This window comes from Acartia tonsa, chromosome 11 (assembly GCF_053477335.1).
Source record: "Acartia tonsa isolate MP-2025a chromosome 11, ASM5347733v1, whole genome shotgun sequence".
Lineage (NCBI taxonomy): Eukaryota > Metazoa > Arthropoda > Copepoda > Calanoida > Acartiidae > Acartia > Acartia tonsa.
This window is the reverse complement of record NC_137270.1, coordinates 6,175,783-6,198,333: the sequence shown is the minus strand read 5'-3', so window position 1 is coordinate 6,198,333 and position 22,551 is coordinate 6,175,783. Positions and strand designations below refer to the sequence as shown.

General features: G+C 31.7%; 2 protein-coding genes across 2 annotated transcripts; both read left to right on the top strand.

The window, feature by feature from the left end:
* The first annotated feature begins 946 nt into the window (after window positions 1-946).
* Window positions 947-13,302, top strand: Cep164 (centrosomal protein 164). Its single transcript, XM_080177501.1, has 15 exons — window positions 947-1,079; window positions 1,593-1,707; window positions 4,405-4,517; window positions 5,079-5,140; window positions 5,449-5,757; window positions 6,070-6,185; window positions 6,866-6,960; window positions 7,500-7,664; window positions 8,437-8,504; window positions 8,651-8,797; window positions 9,306-9,370; window positions 11,354-11,413; window positions 11,597-11,678; window positions 12,285-12,383; window positions 13,156-13,302. The coding sequence occupies exons 1-15, from the start codon at window positions 1,010-1,012 to the stop codon at window positions 13,300-13,302; spliced, it is 1,713 nt and encodes a 570-aa protein (XP_080033627.1). The 5' UTR covers window positions 947-1,009.
* Window positions 13,303-13,496: 194 nt separating this feature from the next.
* On the top strand, window positions 13,497-22,492 carry LOC145332497 (uncharacterized). The gene is made up of 10 exons (XM_080177500.1): window positions 13,497-13,575; window positions 16,868-16,943; window positions 17,229-17,302; window positions 17,749-17,859; window positions 20,231-20,384; window positions 20,834-20,995; window positions 21,263-21,397; window positions 21,538-21,637; window positions 21,779-21,987; window positions 22,123-22,492. The coding sequence occupies exons 1-10, from the start codon at window positions 13,497-13,499 to the stop codon at window positions 22,475-22,477; spliced, it is 1,455 nt and encodes a 484-aa protein (XP_080033626.1). The 3' UTR covers window positions 22,478-22,492.
* The last annotated feature ends 59 nt before the right edge of the window (window positions 22,493-22,551 follow it).

Genomic DNA, 22,551 nt, shown 5'->3' with positions numbered 1-22,551 from the left:
ACCTCCTTTCCCTGTGACTAAGTACCATCATATTTTTATAATAATGCAGTAATCAACAAATTGTTAAACTAATACGTACAAAAATACACATAAAAAAGTTTTTTTAAATTCATCTTTTCAGGGTATATTTACTTTGATTAAACAAATGGCATGATTCATTTACAATTCATGCAAAATTAAATAGAATTCCTACTAGTAGCACAGCAATAACAAGTTATCCAGATTTTAAAATTTATTTATATAGAAAAAAATAAGTTTTAAAAAAAATAGTAATGGGTAAATATTAGTAATTTTTTTAATGTTTAAGTACATATTTTTATATAAAAAGAAATATACATAAATTTAATTTGTAGGTATTGTCAATTAAACAATTACTTTTACTATCGTTCCATGTTAATTAATTTGCCATAGGGCCGTTGTGACAGACGGATAGACATTGATCTATCATTACCTGGATGTTTCACCAGATTTTCATGACGAAGCCCATTTTGTTCCGAATTTGTATCACTTTTGAAAAGTGCGACTCCAGTTACGTCATATTTTTCTTTCCCGAAAAAGGGAAGGGGGAAAGAAAAAAAGGGAAGGGGGGGAGAAAAAAGAGATGAGAGAAAAGGGGGTTTTCCCCATCTCTTTTGAAGAGATTTTCTTCCCCCCTTCCCTTTTTCGGGAAAGAAAAATATGACGTAACTGGAGTCGCACTTTTCAAAAGTGATACAAATTTGGAACAAAATGGGCTTCGTCGATTTTCATGTTCTCTTAAAAAGTAAAACTTCCAGCGGGATAAAATAACGTTACCCCTCATCCACCCCCTTTACCCCATTCCCATCCCTCTTACTAGATGAACAAACTCTAGGCAACCTAAATTGACGACAATATTTCCCCTATTATAGTATCCACGTCTATTCTACATCCAATATCAGTTTGCCAAATAAGTAAATATACTCTGGCTTTATCAGAAATATTAAGCTTGAAAATGGATTAATTGTTGTGTGAGTATGATATCCTGCCAATGTCTGATAGTAGTTCTGTTTACAATGAAGTTTTTGATCCAGCCATACATGATAATCCAACTCAAGAAGGTAATATCAATTAAGTTTCATCTTTTGTGTATGTTTTCATCCTTGCTTACAAAGTGTATCTATAATAAATTAAAAAGTTATGTTTATTCTGCTTTATTCAGGCCTAGCTATTCTAACAATCAATTCTACAAAAAAAATCACGAAACCTTTTAAAGTAAGGTGGAAGTATATTTTGTTTTTTGATGTAACTGAGGAGGGGTGGGTAAGAAGGGGAGGAAAAGGGGAATGGGGTTGTGGTGAAATTTTCCTTAAGAATTGTTTTTCAGAAACACATTCCCTTTTCTCTGGCTTTATTTTTATCTAATTATGCCGCTACTCGTGTTTTATTCCTTGCAACTGTTTTTAATAGCGGTCCTACTCTATAATTTACTTGGTCCGTCCATCAGGCCGTACATAAAACCGTCAGTTAAGATTATTATTGAATGCGTTGTTACTTTAAATTTCTTAATGTCCGTTTATCAGTCTGATTTGTTGAGCCTTACTTTGATATGTTGTCATCCTTGTTATATCTAGAAGTAGATGAGTATGCCCGTGCCAAACTGGGAATTGATCCCGAGACTGAGCCAAACCTACTTCACATTGCCAGACAGGGTCTGACCGCCAAGCTACCAGAACCATGGAAACCTTGGTATGTCCTATTATTTAGTGTACTTAGGTATTTTTGGCTTAAGCTTAAGATCTCAATAGTTTTATGTAAGTTTCACATAAAGCTCCATTCTATCTTTAATAATAAGCCTTTATATAGTTTTAAGCTATTCTATTCTAGCTCTCTCATCGAATACAGAACCCCTAAAGGCTAGGGGCTTAGCCTCTTGTAAAACAATAAGGTATTGACTAACTCAAATTCCTAGTGGCTATGGGTTCAAGTCTTTACCAAAATTGCATTATAAATAAAAAGCAAGGGTTTTTCCAATATGTTTTATAATTAAGGATGCCTTGGCCCATAAACAGGCGTACATATAATTCTTTATGCTAAAACGTTTACTTTTAAGTTTTTATTATGCACATTAAAGCTACTATCAGCTAGTGTATGTCAAAATGTCTTTTTTTTATACAATAGTCTATTTACAAAAAAAAGTTTAGAAGCCATGTATATTAGGCAGATATTTTTGTGTGGATTTCTCTCTCAACTGAACACAGCTAGCTTAAGCCAGGTACAGGTTTACCTGAGCACGCCAAAGAAACTGACTAGCAGGGGTGTTCTAGGAAGGTATTGTGAGTTCATAACCACTCTTACTTAAATCGTAGCTGTAGCTTCCCTACTATGATTTTTTTCAAAATACATTTTCTTGGCTGCTGGGTTTCAATTTTTCTTTCATGAAATGAATTGTTTGTTTCAGTGAGCTAGTTTACAAAGTTTAAAGAGCAAATCTATCTGTTAACTGGATATTTTAGTCATATAATCCAATCCATCAATGAAAAATGATATAAGAATTCATATTCTTTTACTAATTATAAAATTTTAAAGTAGATACTTTCAAGGTTATATAATTTACATTTAGGCTAATAAACCATCCTTATTTTTAATTTAATTGATGAAAGCAATGATAAAAGCCTGGTGAATATGAATAAGATTGTCCCAGAATATTTCTGAGACAATTCTGAAACACCTAGTATATTTTTAATTTCTCTACTGCAAATTATATCTTTGAAGTTAAAGATAAATAAGATTATTTTAAACTTAATCATCTAAACTATAATATGTCTGAAACAAGTAAACTGAAATAATCATAACACAACAAGAACAAACTTCTTAGTAGAAATTATATTTTGATTTATTCAAGCCTTCTCAATTTTGATCATTTGAGAGTTACTGACTAGTAATATCAGTACATGTTTAACAATAGATCAGATAATTGACTCAAATTACATTGATAATTGATACCAGAACCAATTTCTTGTTGGTTGAACAAATTATTAAAGAAGGTCTCTTCTTTTTTAAAATCTGATAAACTAATTCAGATGATCTATACAGACCTGCATTTTTCTATCTTTGGAATCTTGCAGTCAAACAAATATTACAATTGCATTTCTGCTCCGTTTTATCATCTGAACAGGTACTTCTTTGCATAATAAGATCTTTATTATTAGGCTAGCAAGTAATTCAGTTAAATTACCAGTAATTTTTTGGCAGTACTTAAGATATTTCAACAAGTACTGCATTTGCCAGTTGGAAACACAGGGTTGTTAATGTTATAGTTCAAATTCACTAAATATACAGAAGCTCTCAAATGATTAGAATTGAGAAGGCTTGAATAAAGCAAAATATAATTTCTACTAAGAAGTTTGTTCTTGTTGTGTAGTATAGCTCTAACCGCGCGTTTTTTGAGAAATAAACATACCATGTAAACTATTTCAGTATCACCTACTCTCATTATTTTTTTTGTCACAATGGACACAGACCATGCCATATTTGCCTGTTAGTGTAAGGATTTTTTCAGTTTACTTGTTTCATATTATAGTTTAGATGATAAGTTTAAAATAATCTCATCTATCTTTGAAGATATAATTTGCAGGCTTGAATAAATCAAAATATAATTTCTACTAAGAAGTTTGTTCTTGTTGTGTTATGATTATTTCAGTTTACTTGTTTCAGACATATTATAGTTTAGATGATTAAGTTTAAAATAATCTTATTTATCTTTGACTTCAAAGATATAATTTGCAGTAGAGAAATTAAAAATATACTAGGTGTTTCAGAATTGTCTCAGAAATATTCTGGGACAATCAATACAGATTCACCAGGCTTTTATCATTGCTTTCATCAATTAAATTAAAGATATGGATGGTTTATTAGCCTAAATGTAGATTATATAAACTTGAAAGTATCTACTTTAAAATTTATAATTAGTAAAAGAATATGAATTTTTTTATTATTTTTCATTGATAGATTGGATTATATGACTAAAATATCCAGTTAACAGATAGATTTGCTCTTTAAACTTTGTAAACTAGCTCACTGAAACAAACAATTCATTTCATGAAAGAAAAATTGAAACCCAGCAGCCAAGAAAATGTATTTTGAAAAAAATCATAGTAGGGAAGCTACAGCTACGATTTAAGTAAAAGTGGTTATGAACTCACAATACCTTCCTAGAACACCCCTGCTAGTCAGTTTCTTTGGCGTGCTCAGGTAAACCTGTACCTGGCTTAAGCTAGCTGTGTGAATCATTGAAAGAGACAAGGTCCAACTTCTGAAAATTATTACCCTCTATTACTCGCTCTCTTTATTTCTCACTCTCTCTCTTACTCTCTCTCTCTCTCTTTCTCTCTCTCACTTCATCTCTCTCTCTCTCTCTTTTTTTTTCATTTCTTTATTTTGTAGTTATGATGAAGTAAGAAAGAGCTGGTACTATTTTAATTTTGGAACAGGAGAAACTCAATGGGAGCACCCTTTGGACAAACATTTTAAATTTCTAGTTCAACAAGCAAGAGAAGGTAACTAAATCAGATTATACTAACAATGAAACAAATTCGAAAAAAACATCACGAAAGCTATACATGCTTTTCAGTTGTCTTTGGGGTCAACACATAGTAAAATTAACGACTTTTACATCTGCCCCCCAAAATACTATTTAAGATTTATTTTGCTTGTTGGTTATACGTTTTTCCTGTGACTAAAGCTTTATAAAGGCAAACTATAACTAAATAATAACTAGGTATCTATCAACCATTCAGATTAAAAAGACAGATTTCAACTTTTGACATGTATATTAAATGAACCAGTTCATTATATTTTTAAAGGTATCTTTGCTTTTAAACTTTTAAAATCCATCAAAGAATAAGGTCACTAAAATGACTTTTGAATTTAGAGAATTAAAGTTTTTTAAAACCAAAGTCATATCTATTTTCTTTTCTGGCAATAAAACTTCCATTTTTATGTAAATGTATTATACATGTGATTTTGGTTTGGTTCAGGACCTTTTTTAATCCCACCAGAAATTGAAAGGATTTGAAATCATATTAGAAATAGCTTTTATAAATTCTAAATTATTTTAGGTAATCAAGAACAATTTGAAAATTACTATTTGGCTTCGCCTATTAAAGAGAAAAGAACAAAGGTAAAACAATTTGATAAAAATAAAAAAACAAATATATTTTCTGCTGTTTAAAATGAATTTTAATTAAAAACATGCGGCTATGCCCAAAGAGGAAGGGGAACCCTCGATCATTCCTTTTCAATTTTAGATTTAATGGAAAAAAAGTAATATAAAAGATTAAGTGAGTGTTTTTTTCAAGAGGCGCTTTCTCCTAGGATGGTGAATGTATTTCTTTCCTTTTATATAAGAATTATAAGAAAGATATCTCATTTTTTACATCATAAAATATGTTTGGCTTGATTCAGAAAATAATTATTCTTGTAATTTAGAATCTTGATGATACAGACGCATCTGGTTTAACAGACGAAGTTCTTGTGAATGATAATAATAATGACACTCATAGAATCATAGTTGACATTCCAAGTGAACAATGCAAAATTACATCAGAAAATGAAAATATTGATGTTGTATCTGGTGATAAAGATACTATTGACAATGAACATGTAGATACCGTTAACATTGTTAATGAGCCTAAAGATAACCCTAACAAAGATAATAATGAGTGTAATAGTAATGAGTTTACATCTGCTTCTGTAGAAATTGAAAAAAGCATGGAGCTGAGATCTTCTATGAAGTTGGTAAGTTTTATTATTTCAAAATTGAAGACAAACAAGGACAATTTTGTTCACAACAGAAGCATTTATGGAGATACGGAAAGTGTCATGTGTTACGTTATAAAAATATATCTAAAAAGGATGAATGAGAGGAGAAGTGGGAAAGGAAATCCCTAAAAAAGAGATGGATTGAGACGTAATTTTATGACGTCACACATGACACTTTCAGTCTCTCCAGCATTTATGTGTTAACAAAGAAGAAAAAGGAAATAAGATTTAGAGCACATAAATGACCTGAAGAGTAGCTTTGTGTTTGAATTTTTATTTGAATTTCAGTCGCCCCTGGCGCCGATTGGGAGCAAACCTGCACTTCCCCCTCTCAAGAAACAAGCTTCCATTGGTGTGTCTGATGGAGGAGGACTCGGATCCTCTGACAGGCTGGGCTCTGCCAGGTATGAATCCTTTCCAGCAGTGTAGCTGTCTTTGTCTATAATATAAAGTAGAACAATGTTTGTCTGTCTATCCATCTAGATGAAGCTTATAAGATCTACAAATGCTGGACTAATTATTTAGCTTTTTGGAAAATGTGTCTACTTAGGTTTTAAGCTATTTTTGAAATAAATATCATAAATATATTATGTCAGATAATTAAAAGTTAGGAACCCTAAGGAGTCAATAATTCATAATTATACCAATCTATTTACACAAACTAAAGTTAGGGACTCTTCTCTTATAATTATAATAATTTTATCCATTTATAGTTTTAATTATTTAAGTTTCATAAACCTAATTAAGGACCTAAGCAGTCAATAACAGAAAATATAACCATATATCTATTATCCTTTTATCTTTTTACAAATTTTAGGTTTGACAAATCATCATTAGGAACCCTTAGCAGTCAACAATTCTGAGGTTTAACCATCTATTAATCATTTATCTTTTTATATATTTTAGGTTAGACAAACCCAAGCTAGGAACCCTAAGCAGTCAACAATTTAGAGGTTTAACCATCTATTAATCATTTATCTTTTTATATATTTTAGGTTAGACAAACCCAAGCTAGGAACCCTAAGCAGTCAACAATTTAGAGGTTTAACCATCTATTAATCATTTATCTTTTTATATATTTTAGGTTAGACAAACCCAAGCTAGGAACCCTAAGCAGTCAACAATTTAGAAGCAGTGATACAAATCTAACCAGCAGTTTAGAACATCAAATTCAGGAGTGTTTTAAAATATAAAATTGGTCATTTGAAAAGTTTTAATAAGTATCTTACCTAGTTTATTTTGTGATATAAATAACACTAGCATAGATAATTTTTAAAAGAAAAATAATTGTTTTTTAAACTATAATTGTTCAAAATTTATTTCAAAACACCAAATTCAGGACTCGCTTTCAAATCCATTGGATAAACCAAAATTGGGTGGACTTTCAGGAAAACTTCATACATTTTAAAATTATTTATCAAGAATTTAAAAATTTTTTGGTAAAAAAATCTATAATTTACACAAATTTGTTACCTAATGTTTTTTCTTATCATAACTAACAAGATTTTACCATAAACTTTTTCTGTTGGTAGTGGATATAAGTATAATTGGCTGTTTTTAGAGAGGATACTCTTAAAGAAATGAATCAATCTCCTAAAGGCTAGGGAAGCATCCACTAGAATTTTGTACATATATTATATATTTAGGTAATTATAAGGTGTTTTCATCCCTTAATATCTTCAAAACTGCTAGACCGATTTCAAGCTAACTTTCACTAGGTTACAAGTGGGTGGGTTTCTTATACCCCCATTTTCAGGTAAATCACTTAGAACATAAAGGTGCAAAAATTTATGAATGCCATCTTACAGCTCGAAGTCTTGAAAGTTCCTCGAGGCCAGGATCTGGATCTACGCGGCCGCTAAGTGGCATTTCTTCAGGATTAGGTAAAAATGCATTCTAATATTATTATAATGTTGAATTGACAGATTTTTTTTTGTAAACAATTCTATTCTAAGGGGCAGGTTTTTTTCATTTGAACCTACATATATAATAAGTTAGCTAAAAATAGTTGTACCTCTTTCGATAAAGCTTTACTTGGTGAAATTATATCAGGCAAATATATTTGTTTCAATGATTGGATTGAATCATATGAAAAATAGATCCGTCTGCTAGAAAGTCTTTTTTAAATCAGACGGTTCATTGTGAATGCCAATCTTAACTAATAAATATATTACATCTACACTTGCCCTTTATTGATGTCTAAATTCTGTTGCAATTTGTCAGAATATAATAACGCAACCTTCCCTGTGATGCCCTTAGGTTGTAAGGAGGGAGATTTGTAGGAAGTTAGGATCCTACCTATCAAGCAACTGTAATCGTGCTTTCCCTCGTCCATGCTCCTCATTCATATGAGAGTGCCATTAATTAGGGTGGCTTAATATGGAACACCTGCCAAAACTCTAGGCCAGGGTGATGTAATAATTGAGTAGCTTCCACGAGAATTGCGGGTCAGCTTGTGATGTAACATAGAATAAATACACTCAGCTGTGCGCGAAGCTTACCAATCTAGGATTGGCCAAAGGATTCTCTCCTCCAATCTCCTTGTGCATCTGAATCCTAGCTTTAGAGAATCAAGGCTACTTACATACATAAATGTCTTCGAGAAACCTTCAAGGTGTTCATGATATATTACATTAATGACACTAAATGTTTTAGGGCATCTTGCTAGTGATTTACCAGGAGGGAGGCCTCCGCTTTCCAGAATAGGCAGCAGACAAAGTCAGGTAAAAACCTTCTTTAAAAATGAATAAAAATATATCCTTAGTAATTATTAGTTACCTGTTTTATTTCAAGTAATTTCAATTACAAAACCAATATATGATATTCTAATGGTTTTTTGTCTTATCCCCTAAGATCCCTGCTAATTTAGGAAAGTTCTGGCGGGAGTCGATCTAGCAACCTGTGGGACGCCAACAAGGACAGAAACAGAACTTCATTTCTCAAGTCTAATTCTGTTAAGTCAAATGATAGTGGAGACAATAAGAATGAATTAAGATTGGGCTCAGCTTGTAAGGAAGTAAGTATATGATTGTTCAAAAATTGATGTATATTTACTTGGATAATGCACAAGATTTTCGCCTACTAATATAAAGATACTTCCATCCACCCTTTTAACCCCATCCTATTCCCCCCTTGCTGGAGGAACGTACTGACCAACATATAAGGCCTAATATAGTAACCTATATTGACGACAAAATTTCCCCTGTCATCATATTCAATTTTTCAAAGGATGACAGGATTTTTAGACATGTGATAAGTTAATAATTTGTCCCTAGTATAAACCAATTACATGTCTCCTTTGTCAAAAGAATCCAATAATACGCTGGTACATTGAAAAGGAGAAACGTGATTGGTTGAATTTAGCGGCAAGTTAAAGATTATGGAAATTGTAAGTTGTGTTTAATACACAAACAGACACAAATAAAGAAATCTTGTTCAATTATTCAAGGTTTAAAATGTCTTTTGAATAAACACACAGACAGAAATCTTATAACATAAGGCCTTTAAAAATAGATTTGATTTAGGTTGACAAGTCAGAAAGTGAAGAAGAAACTGAATCAGATGAATCTACAGATAGACTTCAACTTAGGTAATAATTAAAAAGTAACCCATCCAGTAATAGTTATTTCCAGTATGGCTTCGAAAATATCCTTCGGTGTTTGGACATAGAAGGATGCGTATCAGTCACCCTTAGTCTTCCTGGATTGCTGGACCAGGACCTGGACAGTACATAAAGTCGATAAGTCCTGGACTGCAATCCCACCCGTGTACGAGGTAATCCGAGGTAATGGCTTCGAAACCTATTAATATACTGGATTAGAATCAGTTCTCATCCACACTGAAAATTCATGTATAGCATCGTATTATAGACAATTTTCCACAAATCTTAAAATAAAAATCATAAGATCGATACCAGTTTTGTTGGCCTGGGCCTTCGGTCCCTTGGGGCAAACAATGGTTTTAATATTATAATTTTTCACTTTAATATTGGAAAGCTGTCTAATACAATGCAATAAATATAACTTATATTATAATATATAACTACTAGCGGCTTCGCCCCTAGCCTCTAGGGGCTTCGCCCTATATAGTTTTGGGAAGTCAACCCACCTTAATAGAAATATTCAAAAAATTATTCTTTGTTTAATTACTCTGTGGTAAAATTAAACCCAGGTTGTGCGCTTTATGCACAAAAATTTTAATTTGTACAAATTAAACCCAGGTTGTTTGCCGTATACACAAAAATTTCAATTCATAAAAATTAGACCTAGGTTGTTCGCATACACAAAAATAAAAATTAAAAAGAAATATTTTGATTTTTTTTTTCGGGGGGGGGGGGATTCATGGGGGCTTCGCCCCATGTTGCAGTGGGGTTCCCCCACCCCAATTACTGGTTTTTGTTTTAAAAAAATTAAAAAAAAAAATTTTGGAAGTGGGGATTTTTTTTATTTTTGGGGGGGTTGGGGTGTCCCAATCCACAAGAAAATAGCTTAAAACCACCAGAGGACCAGTAGGTATATTCCCAGAAGGGTAGAGCCCAATTTGATCAGCAGTTACTGAGATTTTACAAAAAATGTAAAACAAAAAATTTTTGGGGTTAGATTTTTTTTTATTTTTGGGGGGGTTGGGGGTGTCCCACCCCCAAAGAAAATAGCCTAAAACCACTACAGGACCTGTAGGTATATTCCCTGAAGAGTAGAATCCGATCGGTTCAGTGGTTACCGAGATCTTAAGGGACAGACAGACAGACGGACAGACGGTCAGACGGACAGACATCAAGCTACTTTGTATTATAGATAATCTTATTTTCGTAAAATTTAAATTTATTATGCTGGAATTATTCCAAATACTCTGGTAATGTGAGAGCACATGGCTAAACTTAAATTTGTGCATTTTTAAAAGCGAAGCTTTTCTATAATTAGGGTCCGTCCGTCCATACGTGCGTCCGTCCGTCCGTTCGTCACAGTTAGCTCTTTTAGTTAAACAGGTTATAATTATTCTATCGATTCCAAACTTTGCATGATGATTCCTGTAGTAGATAGGTACAATTTAGAAAGCGTAGCAACTCTATAATCAATACCATAATGTCCGTACGTCCATTTTAAACATGAAAATTTTTAACTTTTTTGACAACAAATTTTGTATGTTAAAATTATCCGATTCTTTTGATTTTTTGAAAACTGATTCCTATTCCAACAAGATACAATGTTATAAGCGAGGCATCTCTATAAACAAGTCCCAAAAATGTAAGTATGTCCTTAAACAGAATCATCTATTTATGCACTTTTGCAACAAATTTAGTTACAATGTTGTTTGTGCATTTAATATTCTGCTAGTTCAGTTCTGACAATCTACAAGTGTTAATGTTCGTTTGTCCTTCCATTTCAGAGCTTCGCTTTTTATGGATGTTGGCATCCTTGTTATATTTTTGTCTTGTAATTGTTTGTCAATTTAATATTTTTTCTGACTGTTTGTATCCTGATGGCTAGAAAAAGCCTAGCGTGCGAAAATCAAAGGCCTTTTGAGCTATTTATTTTTAACAGATAATGAATTCAAAGATATTTTTACCATTTAGTGGTAGACCAGAAGTAAAAGGAATCTTGAAGTCATCGGACAATGAATCAAAGATGCAAAGGTGATATTTGACTTTCTTTCTTTCTATTTTTCTTCTTTCTACCTTTCTATGTATTTATCTTTTTAACTATGTACGTATCTATCTAACTCCATATACCTCTCTGTATGTCTATCTTTCTATCTATTTTTCTATATACCTTTATTTTCAGCTTTCTATCTATCTATCTTTTTGTTATCTATTTAGCCAATTACGCAGTGAGATGGCAGCCCGTGATAACAAGAGGATAATGTTTAATATGAACGCCAACATTCAATTTGCTTCAGAGGTAAACTTTTAAAAGAAAATCTATTCTGTAATTAAGGTTTGTCCTACCGTCCGTATGTAACGGATAGATTATACCATTAATTTAAGAGACGCATCTCTATAGTACATTTTGAAATGTAAATGTCCGTGAAAGATTAACATGAAATTTTTAATTAGACTTCTAGATATTGTTAAATATTATAAATGCTTTGTTACTCTATATATGTTAATGTTCGTTTGTCATGTTCATGGGAGGTGGGGTAAGGAGGTGGTAATATAGACATTTTAAGAATATAGACCCCATAATCAGTAAGTAAAAAGAGTAAGAAGGAGGCAATTATGCACCCCCACTCATGCATTAAAGAAATAGAAAAACTTTTTTAGACCTGTACAAAGTCTGTGATTGTATTGTTTATATTATTATAGTTTGCAAGATACTATCGGTTAAGCTCTAGTGGCTCACTATTCAAAGGAGTAAGAAGGGGTAAAAAAATCTTTTTAAAAAATAGCTTAAAACCATCCTGGGAGGTATGTGAAGTTCAGTTCAGCAGCTATATAAATCTTAAGCTTCAGAATTAATAAACCTTGCTACTTTATATAAAAGGATATCATAACATTTTTTATTAAGTCTGAAGAGACGGAGACTGATTCAAGAATGGAGGAGAGAAGAGAAAGATTTCAAAGTGCTCTGGGAGCTACCTCTCAAAATATTAACATTAACCAGCAAGTAAGGTTTAGAATTAACAACTATCCATACAGTGCTCTTGGAGCTACCTCTCAAAATATAGATATTAACCAGCAAGTAAGGTTTAAAATTAACAACTATCCATACAGTGCTCTTGGAGCTACCTCTCAAAATATTAACATTAACCAGCAAATAATGTTTAGAATTAACAACTATTCAGTGCTATGGGAGCTACCTCTCAAAATATAAATATTAACCAGCAAGTAAGATTTAGAATTAACAACTATACAGTGCTCTGGGAGCTACCTCTCAAAATATCAACATTAACCAGCAAGTAATGTTTAGAATTAACAACCATACAGTGCTATGGGAGCTACCTCTCAAAATATAAATATTAACCAGCAAGTAAGATTTAGAATTAACAACTATACAGTGCTCTGGGAGCTACCTCTCAAAATATCAACATTAACCAGCAAGTAATGTTTAGAATTAACAACTATACAGTGCTATGGGAGCTACCTCTCAAAATATAAATATTAACCAGCAAGTAAGATTTAGAATTAACAACTATACAGTGCTCTGGGAGCTACCTCTCAAAATATTAACATTAACCAGCAAGTAAGGTTTAGAATTAACAACTATACAGTACTCTGGGAGCTATCTCTCAAAATATAAAATTAACCATCAAGTAAGATTTAAGATTGACAACTATACAGTACTCTGGGAGGGGTTGTATAACAATTTTTTTTGTAATAGTGTTATCAGAGTAAAATGTCCCCACACCAACCTTGAAAGTGAAATACTTTTAATTTAGGATTCAGAAAGTGAAGCAGAGGAGGGGGTGGGGTACAGAGAAGAAATTATATTTGATGATCAATCTAAACAGAGTGGTCCAAAGCAGTCTGTACAGGAAAATGATCATTCAAGAAATACAGCAGCCATTGTTTTAATTTATTTTTAAAATTTTTATGTTAGTTGTCGCACATGAAAATACTATGAATGAAGAAAAATGTCACTATATAAAGATCATAGAATATACAAAACTCCAGTTGAAAATTGATTGTTATTACATTTAATTATGAACTTTGGACGAACAAATTAATATCCCATGGGGAGGGGGGATTGATACAAAACTCACAACAAAATTTTATTTGAATGACCATCAAGCAGGGAGGTGCAATAAAAGAAAATAATGCACAGAACGAGCATGATTCTCCTGTCTCTGGTTATATGAGTAAGTTATAATTTCTTCATAGAATTTGTATTATAAAAATACTTTTAATATCTTTATAGAAAGAGTCATATGTTTTGTGTAAATGGCTAAAAATCTTGAATGGAAAGACAACATTATACTCATGCATTCTCTCATTCGTTAGCTTATTCACTTTAAGACTAACTAACAGTGTCCAATCTTTTCCACCACTATTTTTACAAAAGAGATTTTGTTTAACAATTTGGGGTGTACCTTAAATTATCATGCTTTGTCTTATCTCTAAAAGTCCCTATCAAATATAGAATATCTACTTGTATGAACTTTCTAAGGTCATTGATATAATACATAGAAATATATGCGGGTATCTTATCAATGTATCATTATTTTTTATGTGTTTATTGTTTTTTTTGTATTTTGTTAACTTATATTAATGTTTAGTTTTTTAAGAAAAAAATCTGAATTTTATTGTACATACAATAAGATACAGGAAAGCAATATTCTTTTTACTGCTTCTAACAATATACTCTTTTGAAATTATGATTTAGTGTTTTTGTAGTTTTTGTATTATGAATGACTCGACAATAACAGATAAATTTATGTTCAATTTCAATGTTTGTTAGCAGGGCTCGGTAGCCGCGCGTCAGCCGTGACGAAGCCTTGAATTTAAACCCGTTTGGATGCTTCGAAATTTTTTTGTTAAAAAAGATCGATTGCCATATTTGGGTCAGGTTTAGACTTCACGCTGTTTTCTTATTAAATTGTAAAAAATTGATTTCTCTGAGGCTTTCGGATGTATGATAGGCGTTTGCCGAGCCCTAGCTTCTTAGAAATGAAAATAGAAGGAATATGAATTTATCTTGTATTGTCATATACTTGTATCCATATGATTTTCAGAAGTATATTCTACAAATTTTGGAAAATATTTTTTTTCTGCGGCAGAGAAGCGAAAGATTTTTGACGCCAAGGATCTTGCCCCAGCGCCAACAGAGTCACCCCGAGCCAATCTAGCCCCTTCACCTACACATACAGACACTAACAAACCAAACCCTACTTCGCCCCTAACTTCTCCTAAACATGATGCATTATTGTCTTCAAAAGAACTTATTTGTCCTTTGAATACTGATCAAATATCCAGTAAAACTAAAGTATTAAGTCCAAGGGAACATTTTATGCCTAATCCTAACCTAGAAATTGTTCCAATTTCAATTAATGCTAAAATAAATGATGATAACACAGAAAGTGTTAATGAAAATTCCTATCCTATGGAAAATAATGCTCCTTTTCCAAGTGAATTAATTCCTCATAATCAAATACAGGGTGTGTAAAGCATTTAGAATGATTCTAATGCGACTATGGCTGCAAATGTATTGAAAAATGTCCAAACACGTATATTAAAGCAGAATTAATAATATTTTACTTAGAACTAGCGTCAGCGCTTCTAAAATCTAGAAGCTTGAATATGAGTTGTACAATAGCCTAAAACCATCGAGAGACTCCAATCTAAAAACTCTGGGGACCTATGTAAAGGTTTCCTAAAATGTAGCACTCAATTGGTTTAGTAGTTATTTAAATCTTAAGCTACAAACAAAAAAGCCTTACTTCTTTATATTATGGGATTTACATGATGTGATTCTATCAAAAGCTGTAGAGTCTAAAATTGAGTCTTTTCTATTTTTATAACAAATTTTAACATTTCTAATATGTTTGAATGCCAGCTTTACATTCTTATTTTTCATTTGTTGGCTAGTTTTATAGTTATAGGACGCAAAAAAACGTCTAAAAATGCTTCGCCCACCCTGTCAACGAGTTAGATCCTAACGCAAATAACAATACTGAGACAGAAACAGAGTCTGAAAGTGAAGGGGTGTCAAGTAAGAACAAAATTGGACATATTAACAAATCTTTTGCTGTTTTGAATTCTAATTTTGAAAAATAATTTGGTCTATGAATACAAAAATGACAGCTTTTTAATTTATTTCATCAATTCAACAATTGATATAATCCCTTTAGTCCCCCCTTCCCCCATTCCACTATTACTCGTGATTAATGTCCCTGAGGGGTGCTTTAACCATGCAGGGCTCTTTTAAACTTAACTAAACATTAAATCATCCATAAATAACTTGAAACATATTCAGATTTTTAAACGAGAATTTATATATTTAAAATCAATTAAATGGCAAAAGATTTGTTTAAATCTCTAATTTTCTCTTCCACATAAGAAAAGAAACATACTGTAATATTAAAAGAATGTCTTTAATATGAAAAAAAGGACATAAAAAATTATGTATTTATCATTTAAAGCTTAATAAAATTATCATTATAAATTAAACTTATTTATAAACATATCATGCAAAGTATTAAAATTACTTAGAACTAAATAGATATAATATAAGGTAAGTAGAAAAACATACAATATTTAATAATCTTTAGGTAAGTTTGACAATTTGATTTTTACAAGACAAATAATAAGGTATAGAGCTAATTTTTACTTGTTATTGATATTATATATTTTTTATTCAAATATTTATTTATCAAATACTTAATGTTTATAAAAGCATGTTTAATGAAATATGAAGATATTTAAACATTACGTAAAGCACATATTATAATATACTGTAAAAAATAGACCTTCTAATAAATAAAATGCAAGTATATGAAATCAATGAAATTAACCACATCAGTTGTGTAAATTAAATTAAAGTTTTAGTGCCAATTTTATTGAAGGATAGTTTGCAAATAACATCAGCCACAATTTACCTCAAAATTTAATTCATTTCAAGCTCAAAATGTAATTTCTGAATGATTTAATTTACTCTGTTTTAATTTACACTACATCAAACCTGGTAGACTGGTACATTAAACCAACTTTGAATCACTATAACTACATGCAATATATAATTTTAAATAATTATACATGACAACTGATAAATATTAATATTGTAAATTTATTTTAATTATCAAAGCAAAATAATAAAATTATTGCTTCTTAACTTTATACTAATTAGTAATTATACATATTATATATTAATCAAAGACGACCTATTTACGAGGCAGACAAAGACTTGATTAAAATCCATAATTATATTGGTTTAAAAATTTTTTCTAAAGTTCACAAAGTTTATCATAAAATTAATTGTTTCTTACGTTTACAAAGATACATTATTCAAATTTAATTTGTAAGATTTTTTTATAAAAAAAAATTAAATGATTTTCTCATTTTGAAGATTAGACCTTTGTCAGCCCTGTTTAAAAATCCTTAAAAATATTATCCCCGTCCAATCATACCTAAATATAATATGCAATTACTTTTTAGAATCAAGTTCCCAGAATAGACCCCCTTCAGGAATAAGAAGGGGTCCTAATTATGAAACAGAAACATCAGGAATAAGGCAGGAATACAGTAATAAATAAGTTGTCAAGGCAACGAATAGATTTATAATTTTTAATTTATAGTGTTTTGGTTATAAAATTTTGAATTCCATTTGCCTTTTATAACTCTGCTACATTTTAAATGCTTGTTTCCTGTAAATTTAATAGACCACCCCTTTTTTTATTTAAAGGAAAGTATTATTTCATGGCAAGGAGTGAATCTTTTTTTTTACCCAAGAGAATAAAGTAATACAAATATTCAAAAATAAAATTTTACTTACTTATCCTGATATTCCTGTTACCAGAAGAGGTCCAAATTATGAGGCAGCCGCCAGTTCCGGTATAAGAAGAGGCCCTAATTACGAAGCTGCCGCGTCAGGCATTGATAATATCCAATTTTTTAAAATTTACTAAATAGGCCATTATTTACATACTAAAAAAAAGGTAAAAAATTGGTGACTGAAGACAATTTTTTGGCAATGGTAATTTCTCTTTGGAGGGTCCCAAGACCTATAAAATGCATGTCAATAAAGGAGAGTCATATGGATCTAGCTGTTAGTGAGATCCTATAGATATACATACAGATAGACATCCTGTTACTCAAATAAGGATAGCAACTCTTAATTTTTAAATTACTATTTTTTTCTTTAAAATTTTTTTATTTTGTTCATAACAGTAAATCTAACACAAAATTTATATACATATAACAATAGAGTAATAGAAAGAAAAAATTTTAAAATATTTTTCATTAAAGCAGCTTCTCTTTAATTTGGGTATATCAGACCGTCACGTGTAGTGGATATTGTCAAATGAAATTTGTAACAGGAATAAGACGAGGTCCGAACTATAATGAAGCTTTAACAAGGATGCAACAAACCATGGAACCAGAATCAGACTCTCAAAACTCTGAAGAAGATTCTTCTACTGAGCATTCAGGTCAGAGAATGGATTTATTATTACCTGGATCTTCAGATTTTCATGTTCTCTAGCAAAGTGAATCGTGTAGCGGGCTAAAAAACGATCTCTCCACCCCCTCACTTCCTACTGGATGAATATCCCGACCCATAATCGACAGGGGATATAACAACATAAATTGGTGACTATTTTTCTCCTGTCATAATATCCACGCATATTCTACATCCATTGGTTAGAGATATCAAATAATTAAATTCGTGTTCTTTAGACTTTAGGAAAGCGTTTGAGGTTAATAAAAAAATTGGCGTTTCAACAGTCAAACTATTACGCTGTAATTAATCAAAAATCTATTATTCTCCATCTTTTTTCTTGAGGCTATGCCCCTAGAGGCTTTAGTGGCGTATAAAATAGGGGGAGAGACCAATAATCAACTTGGATTTTAGTTTTAAAGTTAATTTTTTGTTGGGTAGGGTATTTTTTCTATGGGGATATATTATTTCTCTTGGTAGGTTAGATGTGCTCTCCCCCAGAACAGGTTTTGAAAACTTTCAAGGATAAACATAAAAAATTATTTAAATTACTTTTGATTAAAAACAAATTTATTGATTAATGTAAAAATAGAATGTAAGTTTTACATGATATAAAGTTTCTTCAGTTGCGTTAGACCAAGTGATTAACATAGATACACGTACTATATTATTCTTTTTATGTGATACTTGTCGCTGTGCCCCTAGCTTTTAGGAGAGCTTTTTTTGAAGGATAGGGAAAGCAGAAATATAGCCTGAAACCATCTCGAATCTTAGATTTAAAAAGTCAATAGCCTAAAACCATCCTGTGACCATAAACTGAAGAACTCAATCGGTTCAGTATCTTAATCAATGGACAAAAAAATACTACTACTTTTACTTTATATTATGACCAAAATCCAGTTTTATTCCTTTATTTAATTGCTATGTGTTAATTTAATTGTAATGTTATGGAAGAATTTCCTTAGGTTTTCCTTTAACACAAATATTTTATCTGTATACCATTCTCTCTGCACTTTATTGCTGTTTTACTTTTTTTATGGATTATGAATTGAATTCTCTTTTTAGTAAATCTAACATTTGCAAAGTTTCTTAACATTATAAAAAAATTGATTTATGATCACCGAGCATCTGCTCTATAACTCCCCTTGTCCATTTGTCTTCCATTGATGTTTTTTACGATTCATTACTTATGGATACTGTCATCCTTGTTTACTTTCTGAAAGAGTCCTAAATATAAATATAGTCTGCAACCATATTGGTATTAGCATATTATAATCTTATTTTTTATCATGCAACAAAAATATAATCTGCCTTTCTCGTATTCATTCGAATCCGGTGGATAGGAACCGGTTCTCATCCATACGAAAAAACTATGTCTAGCATCGTATTATATCCAGTTTTCTACGAATATAGAAATGTACAATCATAAGATTAAAACCAGTTTTTTTAGCCGGTGCCTTCGGCACCACGGGGCTAAAAAAACTAGTTTTAATCTCATATTTGTACTTTCTATATCCAGGGAAAGCCGTTTATAATACGATGCGAGAAATAACTATTATAATATTGATTAAAAAATAATCCCAAATAGCAAAATTAAATCTGTAAATCTGCAGGGGTAATGATTCAGTAATTGTGTTTAACTTGCCGCAAATTTGGATATTTTGTCATTGTAATTTGTGGGAAATATGATTTAGGGATGTAACTAAAGAGAAGTGGGTATGAAGGGGAAATTTATTAAATTATGTTAGTTGAAAGAAATCTTTTAGTTAAAATTGTTTGCCAGAGCTGTTGACTCGTTTAGTGTTGTTTTAAGGTGCTTTCCGTTAAAATTTCTGAAATCAGCCCTATCCCACATATTTTTTCCTATTTCTAACACTGCGGGGTTTATTCCTGCGGTTTTCACAGCCTGTATCCAAATACAACCCAATCTAATTAGACCTAAAGTAATAAACAAACAAACAAAGAAATACCCCATATTTTCAATAAGTAAGTCGGGGTTTCTGTGCTTGACTATGGACTTTGAGGGAAACCTATATATACCTCTTTATCTCTCTCTCTCTCCCTCTTTTTTTTCTTTCTCTCTCCCTCTTTCTCTCTCTCTCTTTCTATCTCTTTCTCTCTCCTTCTCTCTCCCTTTCTCTTCCTCTAGCTTATTATATCATGTAATCGTCTTTATCCCAATGAAAATAAACAATTATATTATTATTTTCTCTCTCTCTCTCTCTCTTTCTCCCTCTCTCTCTCTCTCTCTCTCTCTCTCTCTCTCTCTCTTCTCTGCCTCTCTCTCTCCCTTTCTCTTCCTTCTAGCCTATTATATCATGTAATCGTCTTCATCCCAATGAAAATAAACAATTTTATTACAGGCAAAGAAAGTTTTGGAGCATCTCTGAAAGCCTTGCTGAAAGAAGAATTGGATGAGATTGATAAAGTAGAAAGTTCTCCCTCTCCTAAGAGCTTGCATGGTACTAAAGCTCCGGGCAAAACAAAAAAATCAATTCTTCAAACATTATCAAACAGGTAAAGTTTTTTTCAAAACAAGGAAGACAACACTAATAAAAGCTAAGCAGTAAAAATCAAACAATCGGATTAACGATCGCACCCCCTAATTTTTTTTTTAAAAGTAATTTTTTTTGGGGGGGGGGTTTAAATTTATTTAGTAGTTATATCTCTTGAAAGGTTGATGGAAACCTCCCCTAAGATAGTTATAAACCTTCCCAGGACCTATGAGAGGCTACCCTTCAAAGGAAAACCCGATCGGTTCAGCAGTTACCGAGATCCTTCGATACAAACAGACAGACAGACAAGCATCCTGTTACTTTAATATAAGGATATGATAGAAATATCGGCTACTAGTGGCTTTTTTACCAAGAAGCTTCACTGTAAAGGAAAACCTTAACATTGATCCAGCGGTTAGTGAGATCTTAAGCTACAGAGACAGACATCCAGTTACTTTAAAGTTAATTTAGGTTAAGTAATGAGAGTGTAATGGATATATCTAACTCTCCCTCAGCTACTCCAAGTATAAATATTATACCTGGCGACACTGAGCCTGGCCAGGAACAGACAGCTGCCAGCAACTCTGCTCTGCAAGGTGTGAAGCTGGACACTAGCACTCTCTCAGCTTTAAGGTAAAATATCAGTGTTATAACCTTCTGTAGATTAGAAAAGCTATTTTTAATAAGATATTGGATAACACTTCCAGGGATGTAGTTGATCATGAAATTCATATTAAATCAGGTTTTGCCATTCGCTAGAATGAAACTTTTAAATATGAAAATTATTGAATGTAGCAAAGTCAAAGCTTTTTCACCGGTTAATTTTATTAATAATTCTTCCTTTTTCTTATCATAGAGTTTGTCTTTTACAGTATCTAATTTACTCATACTTTCTTTAAGATCCAAGAAAGCTGAGTTGATGTCACGAGATGGTGGGGACAGATCTCCTGATAAAAAGTTCAGCATACTCGCCAAGCCTGTGGATAAACCTATTGAAGCTACTGCTACCCAGCCTGATGATAATATTTCAAGCAGGTATTGTTTAGTTTTGGGGTGCTGCCATTTCTACAACACACAGAATTGTTACTTATTGCATCATATTATTATATTTCTCAATTCACAATATTTCTCATTTTTTCTAAAATTTTCCAAAATTTTTCTAACATTTTTCTTAGTGATATAAGTGAATCTCAGATGAACCATAAGACCATAAAAAATCAGAGCAGTAAATTGGTTTCTGATCAAAGAAGAAGACCAAATCAAATGCTACCTCAGGTGTAGTTATTGTTTTCTTATTATGAGCTTTCAATGACGGACGAGCGAATCGTTAAGTATACAGATTATAGATTATAGAGAAGATGTGTAAACAATTATTAAATCTATTTTTTTCCTTTTCTTTCAAAAGTTCAATTTTAGTCTTCTTCTTCTGTGGAAACCAATGAAGTTGAAACAAGAAGAAGACCAGAGAAATCCGCCAACGCACAAAAACGTGAACAATCAGCTGTTTCTGCAAAGTCAGCTGTTGCCGGAAAGTCGTCCTCCACACCTCAAAGAGCTTCCTTTGCTGATAGATCCAGAGATGGTAAAGTGGAGGGAAATTCAGCTACTAAAGATCATGATACCAGGTTAAGTTTACATGTAAAGATATGTTTGTTCGTCTATTTCTTGATATACACCAAATGACTGTTTGAAAAAAATAGTTAAACCTTCATGTTCTACTAATCAAAATCTGTCTATTCACTGTTTGAATTTTTATTTAGTGAAAGTCAGGAATATGGAGAAGACTCACAGATAGACGAAACTGAATGCTCCAATGCTGCACCGGCTCCTCTAGTCCCTGAGAAAATCTTCGAAATTTTAAGCAACTTTGTAGAGAAACAAATGCGGGAAGAGTTACTTGCCATGAAAGAGGAGATTGAGGAAGATAATAAGAAAAGTATTACTAATGTTCAAGAGTCACTGGAGAACAAAATAGAAAAGCTTGAAGAGAAGCTAAATTCTATGTCAACTGAAATGAAAGACTTTATAAAGAAACAACATATAGTTAAATCCCAAGGAACCAATAAAATAAGTTATAACAGACTAAATAGCCTTTTCCAAATTGTCCAGAAGTAGCGCAGCAACGAAAAGCTTACAATATTACAACTGTTAAACATCACAGTACACTAATGTGCATACATAAATTAATG

Bases quoted from the DNA above. Each gene is read 5' to 3' on its own strand.
- Cep164 (XM_080177501.1), top strand. From the start codon at position 1,010: ATGTCTGATAGTAGTTCTGTTTACAATGAAGTTTTTGATCCAGCCATA. The intron at 8,505-8,650 runs GTAAAAACCTTC...CTGCTAATTTAG, and splicing joins TAGGCAGCAGACAAAGTCAG to GAAAGTTCTGGCGGGAGTCG. The intron at 11,414-11,596 runs GTGATATTTGAC...TTATCTATTTAG, and splicing joins AATGAATCAAAGATGCAAAG to CCAATTACGCAGTGAGATGG.
- LOC145332497 (XM_080177500.1), top strand. From the start codon at position 13,497: ATGACCATCAAGCAGGGAGGTGCAATAAAAGAAAATAATGCACAGAAC. The intron at 21,398-21,537 runs GTATTGTTTAGT...CATTTTTCTTAG, and splicing joins GATGATAATATTTCAAGCAG to TGATATAAGTGAATCTCAGA. The intron at 21,638-21,778 runs GTGTAGTTATTG...GTTCAATTTTAG, and splicing joins CAAATCAAATGCTACCTCAG to TCTTCTTCTTCTGTGGAAAC.